Below are 18,944 nucleotides of genomic sequence, written 5' to 3'. Positions count from 1 at the left end.
CTGTGTCTCTCATTCTGTGACATGGGAAGCCCTTATTGTTGGGATGTCTTGTTGTAACAGTCTCCTGCTGTTAACACAAACACAGAGTCCTGCCTGCACGGCTAACTAACTCTCCTGCTGCTGTGTATCATGTTCTCAGATATGTGTGTGTGTGTGTGTCTGTATGCATTGGTACAGCAGGTGGCACCTGCAGGTTCATTACAGCTATACTGAGGTTGAGAAAAGCTGAATTTATTTGTTCATGTGCATGTGTGTGTATCGCTCACCAGTCACTCATGGGTGAAACAGCTGTTATGGGTGATCTGACAGTTGCAGCTAGTTAGGCACAGTGGTGATGATTTGAGCGAAATGCTAACAGATCTTAGTTTAGCATTTCAACTAACATACATTTGCTGATTAGCACCAAACACAAAGCAGAGCTAGGGCTGATGGAAATGTAGTTATCTATCTCTATCTCTCACTGTCCTATCAGAATAACGGCAAAAATGCCCCCCAAATAATTGAATAATTGAATTAGTCCAATATGTAGTTAATGGTGATATTACCTACACTACTACTATTTGGGGGGCATTTTTGCCTTTATTCTGATAGAGACAGTGAGAGATAGATGGAGAGAGAGAGAGGGGATGACATGCAGCAAAGGGCCGTGGGTCAGACTCAAACCAATGGCCGCTGTGGTTGGGACTAAGCCTGTGTGGTACACGCTCTACCAGGTGAGCCACTGAGCCCCCCCCCCCACAAATTAAAATTTTGACCCGCTGATTGCGCTAGGTGAAAAGTCACAGGGCCACCCATGTTATTACAATCGATCCTGAGATGAACATTAATATCTGCACAAAATACAAGAGCAATCTGTTCAATAGGTTTTGAGACATTTCACTCAAAACCACAATGTCAACCTCATGATGGTGCAAGAGGATAACCGAAGTCATTGGATTACGCTAATGACTGCCAATCTACTGGGTGGATGTTGAGATATTTAACAGGATCAGCAAAGACTTTGAGCTGATGATGTAGCTGCAGGAAGTCAAGGGGAGTCCTCAAAGTCGGTAGGATTCATCGTCTGGGAGCAATGAATGTCTGCACAAAGTGTCGTCTTGAAACATGCAACAGATCCGGAGTTAGTGGTGGACCAACTGACAGACCGACACGGCCATCCATACAAATGTGCCACTAGCATGGCTAAAATGAATAAAGTAAAATCTGTGGCATTACACTGTGGCTGAACTGTGTGCAAGTTTACATGTGTGTGTTGGTCAGTACAGTAGATGTCAACACAATGTGTGTATGTGTGTGTGTGTGTGTGTGTGTGTGTGTGTGTGTGTGTGTGGGTGTATGCATGTGTGTGGCTGTCATAGGCAGCAGTAGGCTGTCCTCATGCTTGCTTTAGCATGGAGGAGCAGGACATGCATGAATGAAGCTGAGAGAGACCAGAGACAGATTTCACACTGTGTGTGTGTGTGTGTGTGTTTGTGTGTGTGTGCGTGTGTGTGTGTGTGTGTGCGTGAGTGCGTGCCTGCGTGCATGTGTGTGTGTATACTTCAGTAGGAGTACAATGCTTAATGGTTAGACAGGAAGGAGAAAAGAACATGTGTGTGTACTGTATGTTTATGTTAGCCTGAAAAGTTTCCATTTTTGTTAAGGGATATTTATGTTTTCAAAGGGCTCGGCAGGTTTTGTACTTTACCTCCTTTTCAGAAATAAAATGTAAGGTGAAGTGGAAGAATAAATGGTGAGGAGACGTTATGGAAACTGACAGCTTGCGTGCTAATTAGGAAGATGAAATGGGCTGGAATGAGGTGTGAAAAGTGTGGATGAATTTTGTTTCCAGGTTCATGACAGATCATCTCCTGGGTTAGGAGGCTTGTAAATGTCTTCCTGTGAAAAGTTATGTGGAGTGAATGTAATAGCTGTGAATGTGAAAATGCACTAAACACAGACACAGCTGTGGTCCATTTTACATTTAAGCAAGAAAAACATCTAACTTAAATTTGTTGCATGAAAAAAAAACCAACTCATCTTGAATCACAAGAATCCGATTTTTATTTAGGTTCATGATTCGACTCCAGCTCACTTACAGATAAAAGCTGTTTGTTTAGTTTGTTTTTAGTACAAAAGGTTCCAGTGTGTTGTTTGATGCGCTTTGCAGTGTTAATGTCAGAATTAAATCAATAGACAAATGGATGCTGGATTGCCAATAAATCAAGTGTGACCCTTTCTGAACTTTTCCAGGAACCCAGAAACCTTTTTAGGAACTTTCGCATTTTCAGAGGAAAAAGAGTCTAAATTAAGTCCCAGAGCTTTAATTCTGGTGGCTTCAGTCTCTCTCCCTCCGCCCCAACATTCATTCAAACATCACAGCTGCGCAGCAGTAAATGATATAATACTGATTTTAACACACTGAATGAGAGGGAATTTAATGCAGTTTCTTTTTTTCTACAGTGATCAAGATCTCTACAAAGTGATCTCAATTAATCAAAATATAAAATATCAAATATAAAATGCAAAATACTTGTTTGCATAAGTATTTACCCCTTTTGAGGGCACAGATAAATCCTCACCGAGGCAGCCAGTAGGTTTTACAAGTCACATACTTGGTTAAACAGTGATCACGTGTTTATAAACCAGGGATTTCAGTAGATTGTAGTAAATACACCCGTATCTGAAAGGATCGACTTTTGGTCACTCAGTAATGTAATAAAACCTACACCATGGCTCCAGGCTGCTTTGTAAAAATGGTGATTAAAAAGCACAAATCAGGAGAAAGATTTAGGAAAATTTCCCTGTCAACATCTGCTGAGGTGGTTCCAACAAGACGCTCACACCTAGCTTTTTTGTTATCTGATACATGTCTGATCTGTCCAAGACGCATTAAGTGACTAAGTGTGAATTGGCTTAGTCCCTGGAACTATTTGGTTGAAAAGGGAAACTACAGGGTGACTGTGGAACCTGCCTTAATCCTTACTAAAGTCTGACATGTGGAATTATAACATGAGCGTGTTAAACTTTTTTTTTTTTGTAAGGAGGATTTTTAAAATGGTGCAGCTACATCTACCACACACTTCTCCCCCCTTTTTCCAATTTATTTTATGGCTTTTGCTGAAATTGCAGAGGCCATTAACGCCAGGGGATCTTTGAGGGAGCTCCCAGAGGGAATGCTTCTTTGCACAGCTCCTACATTGTAATTTCATTCTTTTTTTTCCCCCTTTTTTTTTTTTTCTGTTTTGACAGGAGGACCATCTTATCCTCTGATCTCCCAGGGATCGTTTTTCAACATTTTTTCCATTTTTTTCCTAATCTGATCTTGTTCTTTTATATGTTCTACAGCTTGGAAAAGGAGGAAAACTAAGTCTGGGTTTTCAAGGACGCCTGCAGGCTCTGCTTGAACATGTGGAAGCTTTCCCCCTGCAGGTTGTAATCTCAGCACAAATCCAACTATCAGCAGTGGAAACCCTTTTAAACACGTTTTTGTCAGATCTGTGCTTTTTTTTTTCCTCTTTTGTCTTTACATTCTGCTGTTGCCTTTCTCTCCATCTCTGCAATATTATCCCTCCCTCCAAACCTCCTTCCCTCCCTAGTTTAGAAGGCGAAACTGCACCAGGGGATTCGTCTTTTTGAAGTGTGTGATTAATTTCCCCTCTTTCTAGGTGCGCTGAACTGCAGCGCGAGTCTGTGTGTGTGTAGCCACTGTGTCCCATTTCTTACCTGAGCTCATTAGTGCAATGTGAGAAAGTTTTTTCTCTCTCTCCCCTTCTGTCTTTTCCTCCCTCTCCCCACCCTTTCTTCTGTCCTTTCACACTCACGTTCTCCTTTCTCTCTCATCATCGCCACTCCTGTTTCCCCTCTTTTCTTCCACTCTTTCTTTCATCCCATCACCTTCTTGCCCCTTCCTGTCCTCCTCTTCCTCCGTCCTTATTTTCTCTGTCTTCCTCATGCTCTTGCACACAAACACAAACACACACACACATACACACACACAAACACACACACACACAGCAGATCGGAGAGACCAGTACTAACCACTGTCAGCTTGTCACAGTTCGGTTTGAGCCAGAATGTAAATGTAGTGCCCTTCCTGCATAATAAAAATACTGTGTGTGTGTGCGCGTGCTTTTTAAGAGAAAGTCCTACCTGCCTGAATACTGCTGAACCTGTATTTTCTATCTACACAGGTGTGTCAAAATAAGATTACATTTAAGAATGAGAAATGCTCCCTACAAGAAAACTGATCAGCTGTGGAGAAACTAATCAAATGCCTGTCCACCCTGCTTTATAAACACACCAGGGCAAAATTAACTGACAACAAAACTAGGTATGAATGACCCATGTGTGATAAAGAGGAAATCCTGTTTTCTTAAAGAAGTGTAATAAGGGTTCCTGTTAAGTGATTTTACTATTTACCATTAAAATCTTTGTTTTAGACAAGATGAAGCTGATTTCACCACATTAATGACATCCTTGTAATTTTGGGAACTTTGGTGATCCATAGTTCTATCATCAGGTCATAACTGCAATTTGTCCATTACTGCTTCTGCAAAACTAATGACATTCCCGCCAGCCTCTGTTGTACATTTCCTGCTAATTAGCTAATGCTAGCATGCTAAGATGGCAACTAAGAAAACATCACACCTGGCTGAACGTCGGCATGTTAGCATTGTCACTGTGAGTATGTGAGCATGCTAATGTTACCATTTGGCCCAAAGCACAGCCGTTCCTAATAAAACTGGCCGAACAGGTGAGTTTTTTATTAGTTAGAGACAAAGTTTTACTTCTGTGCACCAGTGATGATCATTTCTTAATGAACTGGCTTCTTGACAATACTTTTCTTTAAACCATGACCATGATCTTTCCCTTTGCTTGACCAAGTAGTATTACTTGTCACTGCTCTCATATACGATATTTGCTGCTGAACGATACTACATGTAGTTTACTTCCTCTGTACTTTTAGCATCATGTAGCTTGTCTGTCTGCATGTGAGACTACAGGGATATTGCCCGCCTGCCAGTCCGCCTTGCTGGTAACATGCTAGCATTCAGAAAGCATGACGAGAGCAGCCCCTGACATGACAGACAGGCCGATAAACACGAAAGACAGACAGGCCAACTGGCAGAGAGAGCGTGAAACATGACAGATGAACTACTATGAGAGACAGACAGGCGGACAGAGGTTAGTGGTTCTGTTTTAGTTGGGTTAGAGGAGAGATGTGTGTTTTCTACATGGAAACAAGCCCAGTGGGAGATGAGGGGAGGAAGCGTAGTGTTGCTGGTGGACGGTAAGCTCAGGGTATCTTTTCTTCTGAAGATCTGACTTTACAGTTGTAGAGCCTCACTCTGCTACCGAGAGTTGGACGGTCGAACAATTTTAACAGACAGAAAAAGTCAACATCGACAATCTGGCCTTTTCTTAAAAAAACACATCCCGTCAGACTGGGAATATTTTTCTAATTAAGTCAGCAATATGAGCTCGTTCAGTGTATTGAGACATGATATCCAACATATTCAGCTTAGCCTGTTGTGCGTCTGCTTAAACATACGCGTATTCGTATACATATGCATTCGGATCAAAGACAATACAGTCAAATGCACTGCAAGTCACAACCGACACACTAATGTTCGACGTGATAAAATGGGCAAACCCATCCTTCTGTGACCAATTCAACTATCTGAACGACACTGGGCTGTAGCAGGGTCTGAAAACTCCAGGCAATGTTTTCGGTTATATTTAGTGTCACTTAAGTCACATAGTATCACAAAATCGGTTTGTGTGGCCAGAGGGACAAAAGAAGAACAGACAAACAACTGATGGACTGCTAAAAAAACAGGGTGTCGGAGGAGAAAACCAAGGAGAGAGACAGACAGGGTAAATATAACCCTTGGAGGACACCACAAATGAGAGGCAGTGAGACAGAAGCAGATGGAAGAGAAAATAGGTTACAGGAGAGCATAAAGACAAATGGACAGTGGAAAATAAGAGAGAAAGATAAAAGAGGCAAAGGAAAGAGGTAGATACAAGGTGAGGGACACGACAAATCATTATAGCAGACAACCTCATCCTTCACTCTCTGCTGCTCTCTCTAACACACACACACACACACACACACACACACACACACACACACACACACACACACACACACACACACACACACACACACACACACTCACACACCAACTAGCCTCTCTAATCTAACTCCTGTGGCAGTGTGAATAGATATGGCCGTTTAGTGCCAGCAGCTCAGCTCCCAGTACCTGATGGCAGCAGTCTGCTGAGTCAGGAGCTCTGCACTGTGTGTGTGTGTGTGGGTTTGACTGTGTGTGTGTGTGTGTGTGTGTGTGTGTGTGTGTGTGTGTGTGTGAGTTTGAGTTTGAGTGTGTGAGTTTGAGTTTGACTGTGTGTGTGAGAGAGACACAGTGAGTTAGAGAGAGAGTGAAAGTGTTTGTAAGATTTAGTTGAGTGCATAGATTTGTGTGCAGCCTTACTCTGCAGTGATGAGCACTGCAAATTGAGCACCCTAACCACACACACGCACACACACACACACACACACACACACACACACACACACACACACACACACACTCAACAACACAGCCACAGGGTAAGGCAGACAAGAGTTCACTATCATTACCATGCCAGCGAGACATCACTGGTATTACCATGACAACAAGCTATCACTGTCATCAGCACGACAGCTGCAGGTCACAACTACAAGAACTAACATGGTTCCTTAACGATATCCTCGACAAACACTTCAGGATTTTTAACAACTATACTCAACCATTATCTCCATAACTAGGATTCACCGTCACCACCGTGACAATAACAGCTTTGATCTGGCAAAACAATGTGAAAACGACTGCTCTGTGTAATTCAACTTCAAGTTGGGAAAATAGTTCAGTCTTGCTTTCTTCAGCTGATAAATATCTACAAGATAAGCTTTTTTCTATCTACTGATAATCTAAAGAAAATTGTTAATGCCTTAATCTCTTCCAGACTCCAGGTTGCACTTTTATTTATGAATGATTTCAGTGTTGTGATTGGCTTCTCTTTTTTTTTTTCACCTACATTTTCGTCTTTGAAAGGCAGAAAAACATTACACTAAAGACTATAGTCTTAGCACAAATTTGTTAAAAAAAAAAAAAAAAAACTACGATTGTTACACTTGGAAGAGCTCAGTATCACGTCTGTTTTTATATCTGAACAGCTCATTAACCTCAGTTTGTGTACATGCTGGAAGGTTTGGTTGACGTTCCGATTGGCGGCTTTGTCCTGTATACATATGTAAGGCGCTGTTGTATGGGGCCGTTTGGCAATATATTGGCAATCAATGAAGTGATTCCAAGTTAAGGACAGAGTGGAAGCTTCTTTGTTTTTCTTTCTCCTCTGGACTCGACAGAAGCCGTACCCTAAAAGTCGATGAGTTGATCACTCGAGAAGAACCCGAGTCGACACTCTGCACTTTTGCCTCCCGGTACAGGGAGCGATGCTGGAGCGACAGCACGCCAGGCTGTAAACTTTACAAACCGAGTCTCGTCTTAAAAATGACCGAACCCACGAAACTGACTGTGATGGAAGAAGAGACGGGTGATGGAGACGGAGGGCAGCACAACACCACTCAGTGTGACTCGTTTCTGTTGGCCGCTCTCCTACTCTCAGCTCCGGCGTCCGGTTGACGGTGCTGTCAGCCGCCCGGCAGAAAAAAAACCCCAAAAAACTCTGCTGTGCGGTGCGGTAGGATTTCATCACTGAGCTGTGACCAAGATGCCAACTTTTTCTTCCCCTCACTGTGTGGAAGTCGGATGTTTTCACATCCCTGATGCTGAACAAAAAGTCCTGTACAGGAGTATGGCGTGGAGCTGAACTGACACTACATGTGCAGGGGAGTGAGTGATATATTTCTCCTACTTGTAGATAAGCAGTAATGAAGAAACGACTTCAGTAATAATGTTGAGGTTGTATAAAACTGATTAAGCGTGAACCAACGAACCACAAGCACCTGACCAATTAATATAGTAAAGACAACACCCCCCCAGCATTACTGTGGTGGCAGAGTGTAACTGAACACATTTACACTGACGGTGAGAGTAGAGATGCTTGGACTAATGACTACCGACCGCAGTCGCCTCCACCGACAGATGAAGGGAGTCTGTATAAACCTGGAAGGTATTCAGTATTAGTCTGAAACTGGTTATGACAGAAAAATAACATTAAAGAACCGCATCAGAATGACATCCCCAATGCGGATGTAGAAGTGCAGTGTGGAGTGGTTAATTAAACCCAGCAGGAACTGCTTGTTAGTTTAAGTCATTAAACTCTCATCATTTCTTGCATTTTAATAAAAAGAAATTAATAATTGAATAAAAATGGACATACGATTCGATAAAAGTGGAATCTCAGGCCAGGAAACATGGTTCCAAGCTAGCAAGACATATGTGGGGTGGGAGTTCACAATCGGCCCTGCGTAGACAGATTGCTAGGTCTAGTCCCTGGTCGGTCTAGTGCTGGAAAGTGTCACAGTAAATGACTGAAACGTGAGTATTTAACAATAACAGAGATTTAGGAAAGTAAAACTGCTTTTATGGCTTTTACTTTCTATTTTTCCCATATATATATATATATAGTATTCTTTATCTGTTGAACAGATTTCTTGGGCACAGTGTAATGTGTGTTAAAGGATTTACATTTTTAAGTGGCACGGTAATGATAGCGAACTCTCTTCACTGTAATGATTATAGCGTTATATGCAGGTTTACAAATGATGTGCCACCGCAGTAATGGTGGCTTGTCCATCGCTGTACCTCTGCCTTCGATCAGGATTCCTCGTTAACCAAGCCTTATCTAAGATCCTCAGATTCAGTCTTACTAGATAATGAGTAATAAGGTTGGGATTGGTGTGAAAGGGTGAAGAGTTCCCAGGCTCTGGAACAGTCCTAAGAATCATTAATCAGTAAATTGGTTTCGAAAAGCTATTTTATATAAAAAACAAATGTACCAAAAGTCAATGCTTTAACTATTATTGATTCTCTTCCTGCCTCTGCTTTGTATAGCTGTTTTAAGATTAAAGATTAAATGCTAAAGTACTCCACTTAACCTGATATATCACTAAGATTACAAACCTCATTTTGAGCAGACATCTAGCCAACGCTGCATCAACTCAACCAGCTAACTTCATCCCTTCTGATCTCCATCACTGAGCAGCTGCGTGAAATGCATCGAGGTCAGTGATCCATGTAGAGTGGATAGGAAATCGAGCTCCATTTATGTGGATGGTGTGTGTCACAATATCTGGCTGGGCTATTATTTCAGTGTTCTTTGGTGTGCAGGTGTCAAGTGTGGCCTACTGTGCAAAAATGATGACAGGCCATTTCTGAAACTGTCCACCCACCACACTCAGCCAACAAGGGTTTGGATATAACCGTTATGCACTTCAGCTTTCAAAATTGTACTTTTTTTTGTGTGTGTGTTGGCAGCCTCGGCTACAGAGCAGGAGTGGATGAAAGGTAACAGTTTTTTTCCATTGGTGTCTGGAATTAGAAATGTAACCACAGTCACACTCGTGTTTTCTCTCTCTTACCTCCAGCCATGTCCTCTTCTAGTAGTTGTATCTGCAGGTGGAAGATCTTCTCCTGGAGGTCACACAGGGTGTGTTTCATTTTCTCCCTCCGTGTCACCATGTAACACAGGTTACGCACCTGAAACACAAGACATCACGGTTACGAATAACAGTACGGGATTGCGTGCCACAGGCACCGTGTTCCTTTTCTCCCATCTCATCACAATTTAGTGCATGGACAAACATAAACCTCACAGAGAGGAAAACTGATGCATAAACATTATGACCGGCTTTCATGTAGATATAAATACATTTCCCCTGTGGTGATTTAGGATGACAGAGCGGTATGCAGTGTATGTGATATCTGTCAGGACAGCGCGCCCCGGCGCTGTCCGTATTGGATCTCACTACAGTGCTGTATATGCAGATCCACATGTGGGCTATGCGTTGTAGTTTTAAACAAGTCAGACTATGACAGACGGGTCTGTTGCTTCAATGTAGAAAGAGAGAGAGAGAGTGACAGAGAGTTGGTGGGGCAAAACACACACACACACACACACACACACACACACACACACACACACACACACACACACACACACACACACACACACACACACACACACACACACACACACACACACACACACACACACACACACACACACACACACACACACACACAGGTGAACACTGAGCTATGAATCTTCCATAGCTGGTTGGAGAATGTACTGAAGCAGGAAAGGCTTGCTTGAGTTTGCAGTAAACGGGAGACAAAGCAAATATTTGTAAGACAGGAGTGTAAAATGATTTACTGTTTGGTTCAGGCTCGGTGCTCTCATCAACCCTGATTCCAGCGGCACAAGGCTGTTTATAGCAAACATGCTTTTAGCAACTAATGGTTGAATAAAGCACAACATTGAACAGGTAAAGAGCACGATATTTTCATTAGGAGTTGGAGGAGATTGAACTGAAGCAGGTAACCTGTTTAAAGAAGACCAGGAAAATGATGAATCCACTGGATGTTTAAATAAGCAAGGACCAACAAATACAGCGGGGAAAAGGTGATAAAAAAAAAACAAACAAATATGTTAGAGATAGGTGTTTTTCAGTATGACCTCGAGCTTCCCAGTGGCTGAAATTGACAAGAAATAATTGTGTGCATACCTGACTCTGTAAAAGTGACTGAATCAGTGTTTAGTATTTCAGTTTTTCATATCACATCAGAAGTTTGAAAAAATATTATGATAAAATTCATCAGCACAATGCAGTAATGAGACAATCAGAGGTATGAGTCAAGAGGCCACTTCCTGTTTTCTGCCAATAAACTGGATCGCAGAGTCGTCTTCCACTCAGACACACACTCCAGCTGAGCCCTCCTGCCCCTCCATGCTACTAAATTACTATGGCATGGCCCTATAAGCAGTATATGTGTGTGGATAGAGAGTATAGAGCTGAAAGAAAAATGAATGTGGGAGGGTGCATGTTTATGTCAAGAACATATGGATGTTCAAAGACAAGCTGTGGCTGAAAATGTGTGTGTGTGTGTGTGTGTGTGTGTGTGTGTGTGTGTGTGTGTTTTACTGTTTTTAATTGGCAACATATAAAAGGAGACAAAGAAAGAAGAAAGCAAGCAAAGGAGCTGAATATTAGACTTTAATAGAAAGATAGAAATAGATAAATAGAGGGACAGGTAGGAAGAGAGACAGACTGAGACCAGGTAAACAAGATTCAAAGATAAAGAAACACAGCTGAAGTGCGTTCCCCTGGCAGCTGCAGTTGTTGTTCAATGCAAAAAAAATAAAAAATAAAAAAAATATATATATATTTTTTTTCTATCTACAGAAACTACAATTACAGAGAGAAGATGCACATGTTGCCTTAGAATATGACAGAAAACTCCAGGGACATTGTTTCCATAGAGGAGAGGGACAGAGTTAGAGAAAGAGGAAGCCTTGACCAGAGAGAGAGGGGGGGGGGAGAGAGAGAGAGAGAGTCCAAGTGCATTTAAACCAAAATTCACTCATTCATTCAATGAGGAATGAGGAATTGTTACATACAGTAACTGCACAGAAATATAATACAAGATAGAAGGGGCGCTCTTTCTCATATCAGAACAACTCCGCACAGTAACTTGTAAGTAAGATCTCATTGAAGGGCAAAAGTATTTATGGCTATTCCAAAATGACCACAAGAGGAGGTGGGGGGAAAAGCGGGTTGTCATAGTGAGGACAATGATGCGATAATTATTTGGATATCTGGATCCAAGTGCATATTTTCAGACAGTTTTTTTTTCCTGGAAGGGATTCATAGTGTTGTATTAAAAGTGCCAGAAGAAGTCAGAAAGTTGCCGGAAATTGTTGGATGCCGATCTGATGCTCACTGACGTTTTATCATTAGTCAGGGGAGTATAGCCTGAGCTGACATAACTTTAGCAATTCATCCTCTCAGTTTTGTTTCAATGTACAGCATATACTGCACGCACACTGTGCGTTGTTAAGATTTCCAGTATGTGGATATACCGCACATCATATCCAACACATAGTCATGACAGCAAAGTAAATAGAGAGAGAGTGAGGTAGGGAGAGAAACTAATTGGGTCCAAGCCAGAGCACTTGAATCCCAAACTAACAAGCCAGAAACTGGATCTTTGCCAGCTGGATTTCTCTCACGACGGTAAATCAGTAATCATGTGTCTGTAACCACGTGTGTATGTGTGTGTGTATTTTTGTGTGTGTTCATTGGTGCTAATGTGACAGGACAGACTGTGTGTGTGTGTGTAAAAGGACACATATTCAGGCACTGAAGAGGCAGAACAAACAAGGAAATACAGACATAAGCACATCAGGAAAACATTACACTGATGGGTACATAACATGACACCACATCATAGGCTGGCCTACCTGTAGTCGAAAGTGTGCATGCATATGTGTGTGTGTGCGTGTGTGTGTGTATCCGCAAGTAGAGAGATAAAGAGACAGAAAAGCAGCAAGGGCTGTATGAGTTTGTATTCATGAGAAAGAAACAGATATGGTTTATCTGTTTACTTAACAGTAAATGTGTAAAGGTGTGTATGTGTGTGTGTGTGTGTGTGTGTGTGTGTGTGTGTGCGTAGTTGGGGTCCTGAATGCCGACTGTTTATCTGTTGGTCTTGATGGATTCGTCAGCCTGGCCTATCTGACCCATTCCATCCCTGTTAGTGGGCTGCAGATAAAAATAGCTGCTCAACTGGGACACAATGTGCAGAGCCTGGCTTTGATTAGGACACTGTGTGTGTGTGTGTGTGTGTGTGTTGTGTGTGTGTGTGTGTGTGTGTGTGTGTGTGCGTGCGTGCGCATGTGCCGTTTTCAAAAACAACTACCTCTGCCTGGACACATGACAAGGGGCTAGAGAGCTGGATGGGAGGTAAAGAGGGAGAAGGGGTAATGAGAAAGGAGGGGAACTAGGAGTAAAATAACAATTTGTTGAACCTTGCTGTTTTTATTTACTTTCTCTTTTTTTCTCTAGCCCACCCTTCACCTACACATTTCACCCACTATCTGTCTCTCTCTCCATTCCAAACTCTGGACATCAAAGCTCACTGTCTGAAGCAGCTGAGCAGCAATGCAGCCTTTTCTCCTTTTCTCATTTCAGCAGACTGAAAATGAACCAAACCAATGTAACATGGAGATGAAACATGAATATTAAATGTCATGGAGTCTGTTCTCTAGTGGAATTTTACTTTTATATTTCACCAAATGTACGAGTACATACATAAATAACTTACACACCTCTGCTCAATAAGAATGTTCTACTTGACTTTTTCACGACTTTATGTAACTTCTACTACGGTTTTTTTTTTTGGGGGGGGGGGGGTGGGGGGGGTGGTGGGGGTTTGACATGTTCAAAAAAAAAAATCCCAAAAGCAATTTTCAAGCTTTAAGCAATGTCAAATGGTGAGCTGAATTAAAAAGTAAAGTAAAGTATTCTTGCTTTGTTTGCATTGCTTTATTCAAGCACAAGTCTTGAGCGGCATAAGATGTCAAAGGCTGTTACTTTTTGATTTCAACTGTATATTTTTATCTTTGTTGGGTTTTTCTTAAAAACTGCTCTATATTTTTGAACTCCCTGTCAAATGTAACATTCATCCTAATCTTATTTTGTAGAAAATGATGCATTATGCAGAAAACTCTGCCCAAGGTTTGAGGGGTAGCCGAGTTGAGATGGAGTGACCTGAGGTGAATTTGTGTTTCGTTTGGCACAAACAGCCTCTGACCTTTTCTCACTCCGTCTCCTCTGTCTGTCACAGCCTCCTGCCCTTTACCAACTCTCTCCTTTGTCATTCTTTCCTCCACAGTTTAATCCTCCATCCTCCCATCCGTGCTGAACACCTCTAATCTTGTCCACACATCTGTACTTCAGTCTAGCTTCTCATTCCTCTTTAACTCCGTTCGTCTTTTCTTTCCCCCCATCTCCGTCTGAGACTATTCATTCATCCTGAGCAGCTATCGTCTGTGAATCAGCAAACACTGCACTGCTCCATTTTTATCCGTCCCATTTAGACACATTAACCCACAGGCACGAATCCGAGAGTGTGTGTTGGGTTACATCCGCTTGACATTACTTGGCACCAAAGGCGGTAAGGGTAAAGGCGGTTCTGATGGGTAAGCCTCACCGAGTCTCACTAACTTTTCCAAAACAACATTTGAAAGCCTCAATTACATGCAAGATTTCTCTGACCGAGAAACAGCGAAACCGACGCAAAACAACAGCTCTGCACCGACGGAGGAGCGAGTGATTCATTGTTTTCACTCTGATAAAAGGGAAGTGATGTGGTTGCAGTTTGTAAAAGTATCAATGTTCTTACAAGTCTGCCAATCATGAATGACTATTGGTCTTGGGATATCTTCACCAGCCTGAAGTGAGAGACCAACGCACCGATGCACTGAGCATGTCAGCAAATGACCATGCAGACAATTTTCCTCAGTGATATTGGAGGAAACAGCCATGTTGGTCTCAGAGAGGAACAAACACACGCTCAGAGAATTTATTTAAATTTGAAACATACCTTCTTCTTTTTTTTTCATTTAAAATGTCTTTTACTTGTGATCAGTCAGGTAAGAAGTTTGTCAGTTCTATCTGTAATACCATCTGGTTATGACAAAGTCAAGATGGAATATTGGTGGATATTTGACATTGATTGATCAATGCAACTTGACAGGTAATTTACTTATTAGCAGGTGCACCAGAGAAGTTTCTTTAAAGCAGAAGTTAAGACAGACGTAATAAACAAAATGAATCCATCAATTCAATGTGCAACATTTAATATACTTCCGGAAGCGTGCTGAGAGAGTGCAGACCTCCAGTAAAGCCAATGTCAAACAACATACACCAGACTGCAGAGAATTTTTTTATTTTTTTATTTGAATCTGCCCCAAATTGATTCAGTACTTTTTGTGTAATTCTGCTGACAAATAAACAGACACAGGTGAAAACATAACCTCCTTGATAGAGCTAATAATAAGCCATAAATAACTCTTTATTGTGTTCTATAGAAAATGCAAGAAAGCAAGAAGCAGCAGAAAGCTGCATTCCTCCATTTCTACCTCTATCCATCTATCTGCTAGTCCTGATACTGGTTCATCCATCCTCCCTACTCCCTTAATCCCTCGACAACTGAACCCACCTCCTTTCTTTCGCATCCATCCATGACACGACATGCTGGAGATAATCAGCATTACAAGTGCATTAACTGTGCTGAGCACAGCCAGCGCCTCTCATACCACACTGTGTATATCTCTCGCTATCTCGCTAACCTTCACACTGTGAGGCTCTCTCATCCTCCCTCTTTCTCTCTCTCTCTCTCTGTTAGTGTGTATTATCACCACCTCTCTCTACACTAATCTTGTCTCTCCTGTCCAGACAATTAATGTACACGGACACATAAATGATCATACACAGACCATATGTACACATGTGAGTTCATCTCTCTCACACACACACACACACATACACACACACACACAAACATACACACACACATACATACAAACACAGTCGTGCATGCAAAGGGCATGGTGCCCTCCTGCCAGACACCTGTTGATGTAATTAGTGGTTGATGACAGCCAGGGCTCTGTTGACCGCTGTGCGTATGTGTGTCAGTGTGTGTGTGTGCGTGCATGTGTGTGTATGTACTGTAAGTCGCAGTGATACAGAGGGCGAACTGCGTACTTTTCTAACCACATATTGCACAAATTCTAAGCATGTTTTCCAAAAGGTCAGCGACAGAGATGACCTACTGAAACCCTCCTGATACTGGATTGTTTTGGGCCCAGACAAACAAAGATAAATTGGTTAATATATGGCTTTGACACATATTTGACTATTTGAGTGTTTTTTGTTTTTTTTTTAAGTATTGTTATGAAGATATGTGCCTAGGTGTGCTGAGGCACACAAAAACTTTAATTATTTAATTACTAAAAATTATTATTATTATTATTATTGTATAAAAATTAATTGCTGTACAATACCATTACTGTAACTGTGGTGAACTAATATCTCAGGGTGCTTTATCGCTGCTTTCCACTTAATATGACATGAATTCATTTCAATTATGAATTAATTTATTTCCCCTGTCCACACATTCAATATGGTGTTTGCTGTATGCAAACTATATGTCAATGCTGTTTTCACACTTACAAAACTAAACTAAAAGTCTTACTAGGACATGACCATCAGCATTTATTGCATGTTCTGTTTTTACTATGTCTTCTCTTCCACCCTTTATTTTTGCTTTTGATATTTCAACTCAGGTTATTTAATCGTATTTTCAAAGTAAGCATAACAACAGGTGAAATGAAATAATAATACATGAAATAATTTTGTCATAGGTCAGTCAACTGAAAGACGGTGTGTGTCCGCGTGTGTGTGTGTGCTTCTCAAGGGCGGAAGGGCAGGAGCTGCGTCAGAGCTAATTCCCGAACTGATCTCTGAGATAAAGATAAAAACCCACAGGAACCAGAGAAGGAATGCGTGCTTGAGCGTGTGTGTCTTTGGAGAAATCAGGAACATGTGTCTGTGTCATGTATGTGTTTTTTCCTGTGAAACAGAGACAAATAAAGGGAAGTGTGTGTGTTTGTGTGTCTAAGCGTCTGTCACTGTGGCTGAAAATGGATTTCATGGTATTGATTTAAGTGATATGTGACACGCGGTAAATTACTGCGAAGACATACTAACAGAGAGAGAGAGCAAAGGAAAGACACAGTGCAGATAGTAAGACAATAAAAAAATATATATTACAAGGATGACAACACAGCTTGTTATTTATTTCACCCGTGAGTTACACTACTCAGGGAAGAAAAGAGTGGAAAGAAGCTAAGAAATAAAGGAGATAACAGCCTCTTTCTCTCTTTACTTCTCCAACTAACTTCCAGCTCAGATCTATATTGACCTGACCCTCCCAGCTCCCAGCATATTGACTACAGACCTGTGCTGCTTACTAATGAGCACTATCGACTGTTCATTGGCCCTGAAATACACAGACACAACTGTGAGGTGGCAGCCCGCTAAAGATCAAGATTATTGATCTTTAATTGGCCCAATATCACCTCAAACCCAATATGGAGAGCCTGGGTTAATTACTAACAAGACAATCCCAACTGGAATAATTAAACTGGAGTGTACACTCAAGTGCAGACAGCTTGTTATAAAAAGGTGTTCTTCCGCGGGTACAAGTCTAAAACAGTCGATTGATTTGTTACTGTGCCTCTTATATATATTTCATCTATTAGTTACACAGCTGAGATTATTGGGCTGATTACCACCACTGTGTTTCTGTTCACATCTACATCAATAATTATTAAGACAACCATAAAAAAGTAATCAAAGCTAATTGCGTGCCGTCGTTCACACTACGATGATGAAGGAATCAACAGATCTTGAGAAGTCGCAGATCAAAAGACACCCCGATGTAACAGATTCAAACCTGTGTTGAAAGGTTAAAGCTAAAGGTTAAAGCACACATACACAGTGGTTTTATATTAACAACGTGTGACGTGAGTGTGAATGGAGCTGCTTGTACAGTGATGAAGCCAATGATATGGAACATTAGCAGTTTAAGAACCACCTGTTTCCCTCAGGTGTTGGTGGATACCAAAAACAGAGCTACAGGGGGAGCGAGCATTGAACATCGGCCAAAACACGACTCCAAATGAATGTCAGTGATGCCCAGAGTGTTTCTACTGCCCCTCAGCGGCACAAAAAACTGTTCATTAGGATTTAAAAGTTGATATTTCAATATGTAGTGACCTGCTTCATACAGATATGTAGTCATTTAAATATAGTCAATTCAAACAACAGTTATTGTAAGTTAGAATTCTACAAAACCTTTGACTAAGGCTGGCCCTAGAAGTGTGGACATCTTTTGACCTGCAAATCACCAAATAAAGGCTTACTGTGATCCGACAGTGGTTTTCCCCTTATAGGCAAATAAAACCCCAAAAACAACACAGGGTCAAACATTTTCATCACAACAAATCAATCTGTGGCATTTTGAATTACATTTGGTTGGTAAACATGCATCTATAAGACACTGCAAACCATTAAATTGTTAATTAACTGAAGAGAACATTTCTAAAAAAAAAAAAAAAGAGAAAAGAAAAGAAATGTAGTGCATCTTATAAAAGGTTTTCCTTCGCAGTCTACCCTCAAAAATATAACACCCCAGCGACATGGAGCGTCAAAGCAAAGGGCCTGTGCAACACATCATAAATCCTCTTCATGATCCTACAGGGACAGTTAGATAACTCCCACACCTAGAATCCTCATCTGTCACAACATTACAAATTTATGAGTGAAAATAAAAACCTGTCTGAGAGACGTAAATTTGGTGAATCTACTGCTGCTGCCTCAAAGCCAAAAAGTAAAGTTTAGCTCATGGTTGTCAAATATCTCAACCATGAGGGATGTTTAAAGTCACACTTTTGAAAGCATGATTGATGGCGCTGGGTGGACAAACAAACACGTGAAGGGAAGTATTCAGCTGGACGAAGACATGTAAAACTATCAGTCTAGTACCGATGCCACATGACACACAGACTTGTGGTGGAGAAGCATCTAATCGGGACTATTAATCCGCTTCAGCAGTTGACTGATAATGTGACACAAAGTGAGAGCCAATTAGTGATGACGGACATCCAAAAGAATTTGCTCATCTGTATCTCATTAGTTCCTAGAGTCAAACTTACGCTGCTGATTATTACGATAAAAAGTGACATTTTCCAAAGTAAAGTTCTCCATGTGCTTAATCAAATTAAAGTAAAGGAGAACACTACAACCTGTAACTATATTAAAGGTGAATAAGAAAGGTGAATTCACATCCTGGAACAGTTTTTGCAAAAAGCAATAAAATAAA

General features: G+C 41.3%; 1 protein-coding gene across 1 annotated transcript in view; it reads right to left on the bottom strand.

Annotated features, from left to right (window-relative positions):
* The window catches only part of jade2 (jade family PHD finger 2), a 184,204-nt gene that overhangs the window by 30,202 nt on the left and 135,058 nt on the right, over positions 1 to 18,944 (bottom strand). Inside the window, exon 11 of the mRNA XM_056397068.1 lies at positions 9,575 to 9,692. Coding sequence (XP_056253043.1) covers positions 9,575 to 9,692 — 118 coding nt within the window. The remainder of the gene's footprint in view (positions 1 to 9,574; positions 9,693 to 18,944) is intronic.

The sequence above is a fragment of the Seriola aureovittata genome, chromosome 15 (assembly GCF_021018895.1).
Source record: "Seriola aureovittata isolate HTS-2021-v1 ecotype China chromosome 15, ASM2101889v1, whole genome shotgun sequence".
Lineage (NCBI taxonomy): Eukaryota > Metazoa > Chordata > Actinopteri > Carangiformes > Carangidae > Seriola > Seriola aureovittata.
Note: the sequence above shows the minus strand (reverse complement) of the source record. Positions and strands in the feature narration are given on the sequence as shown.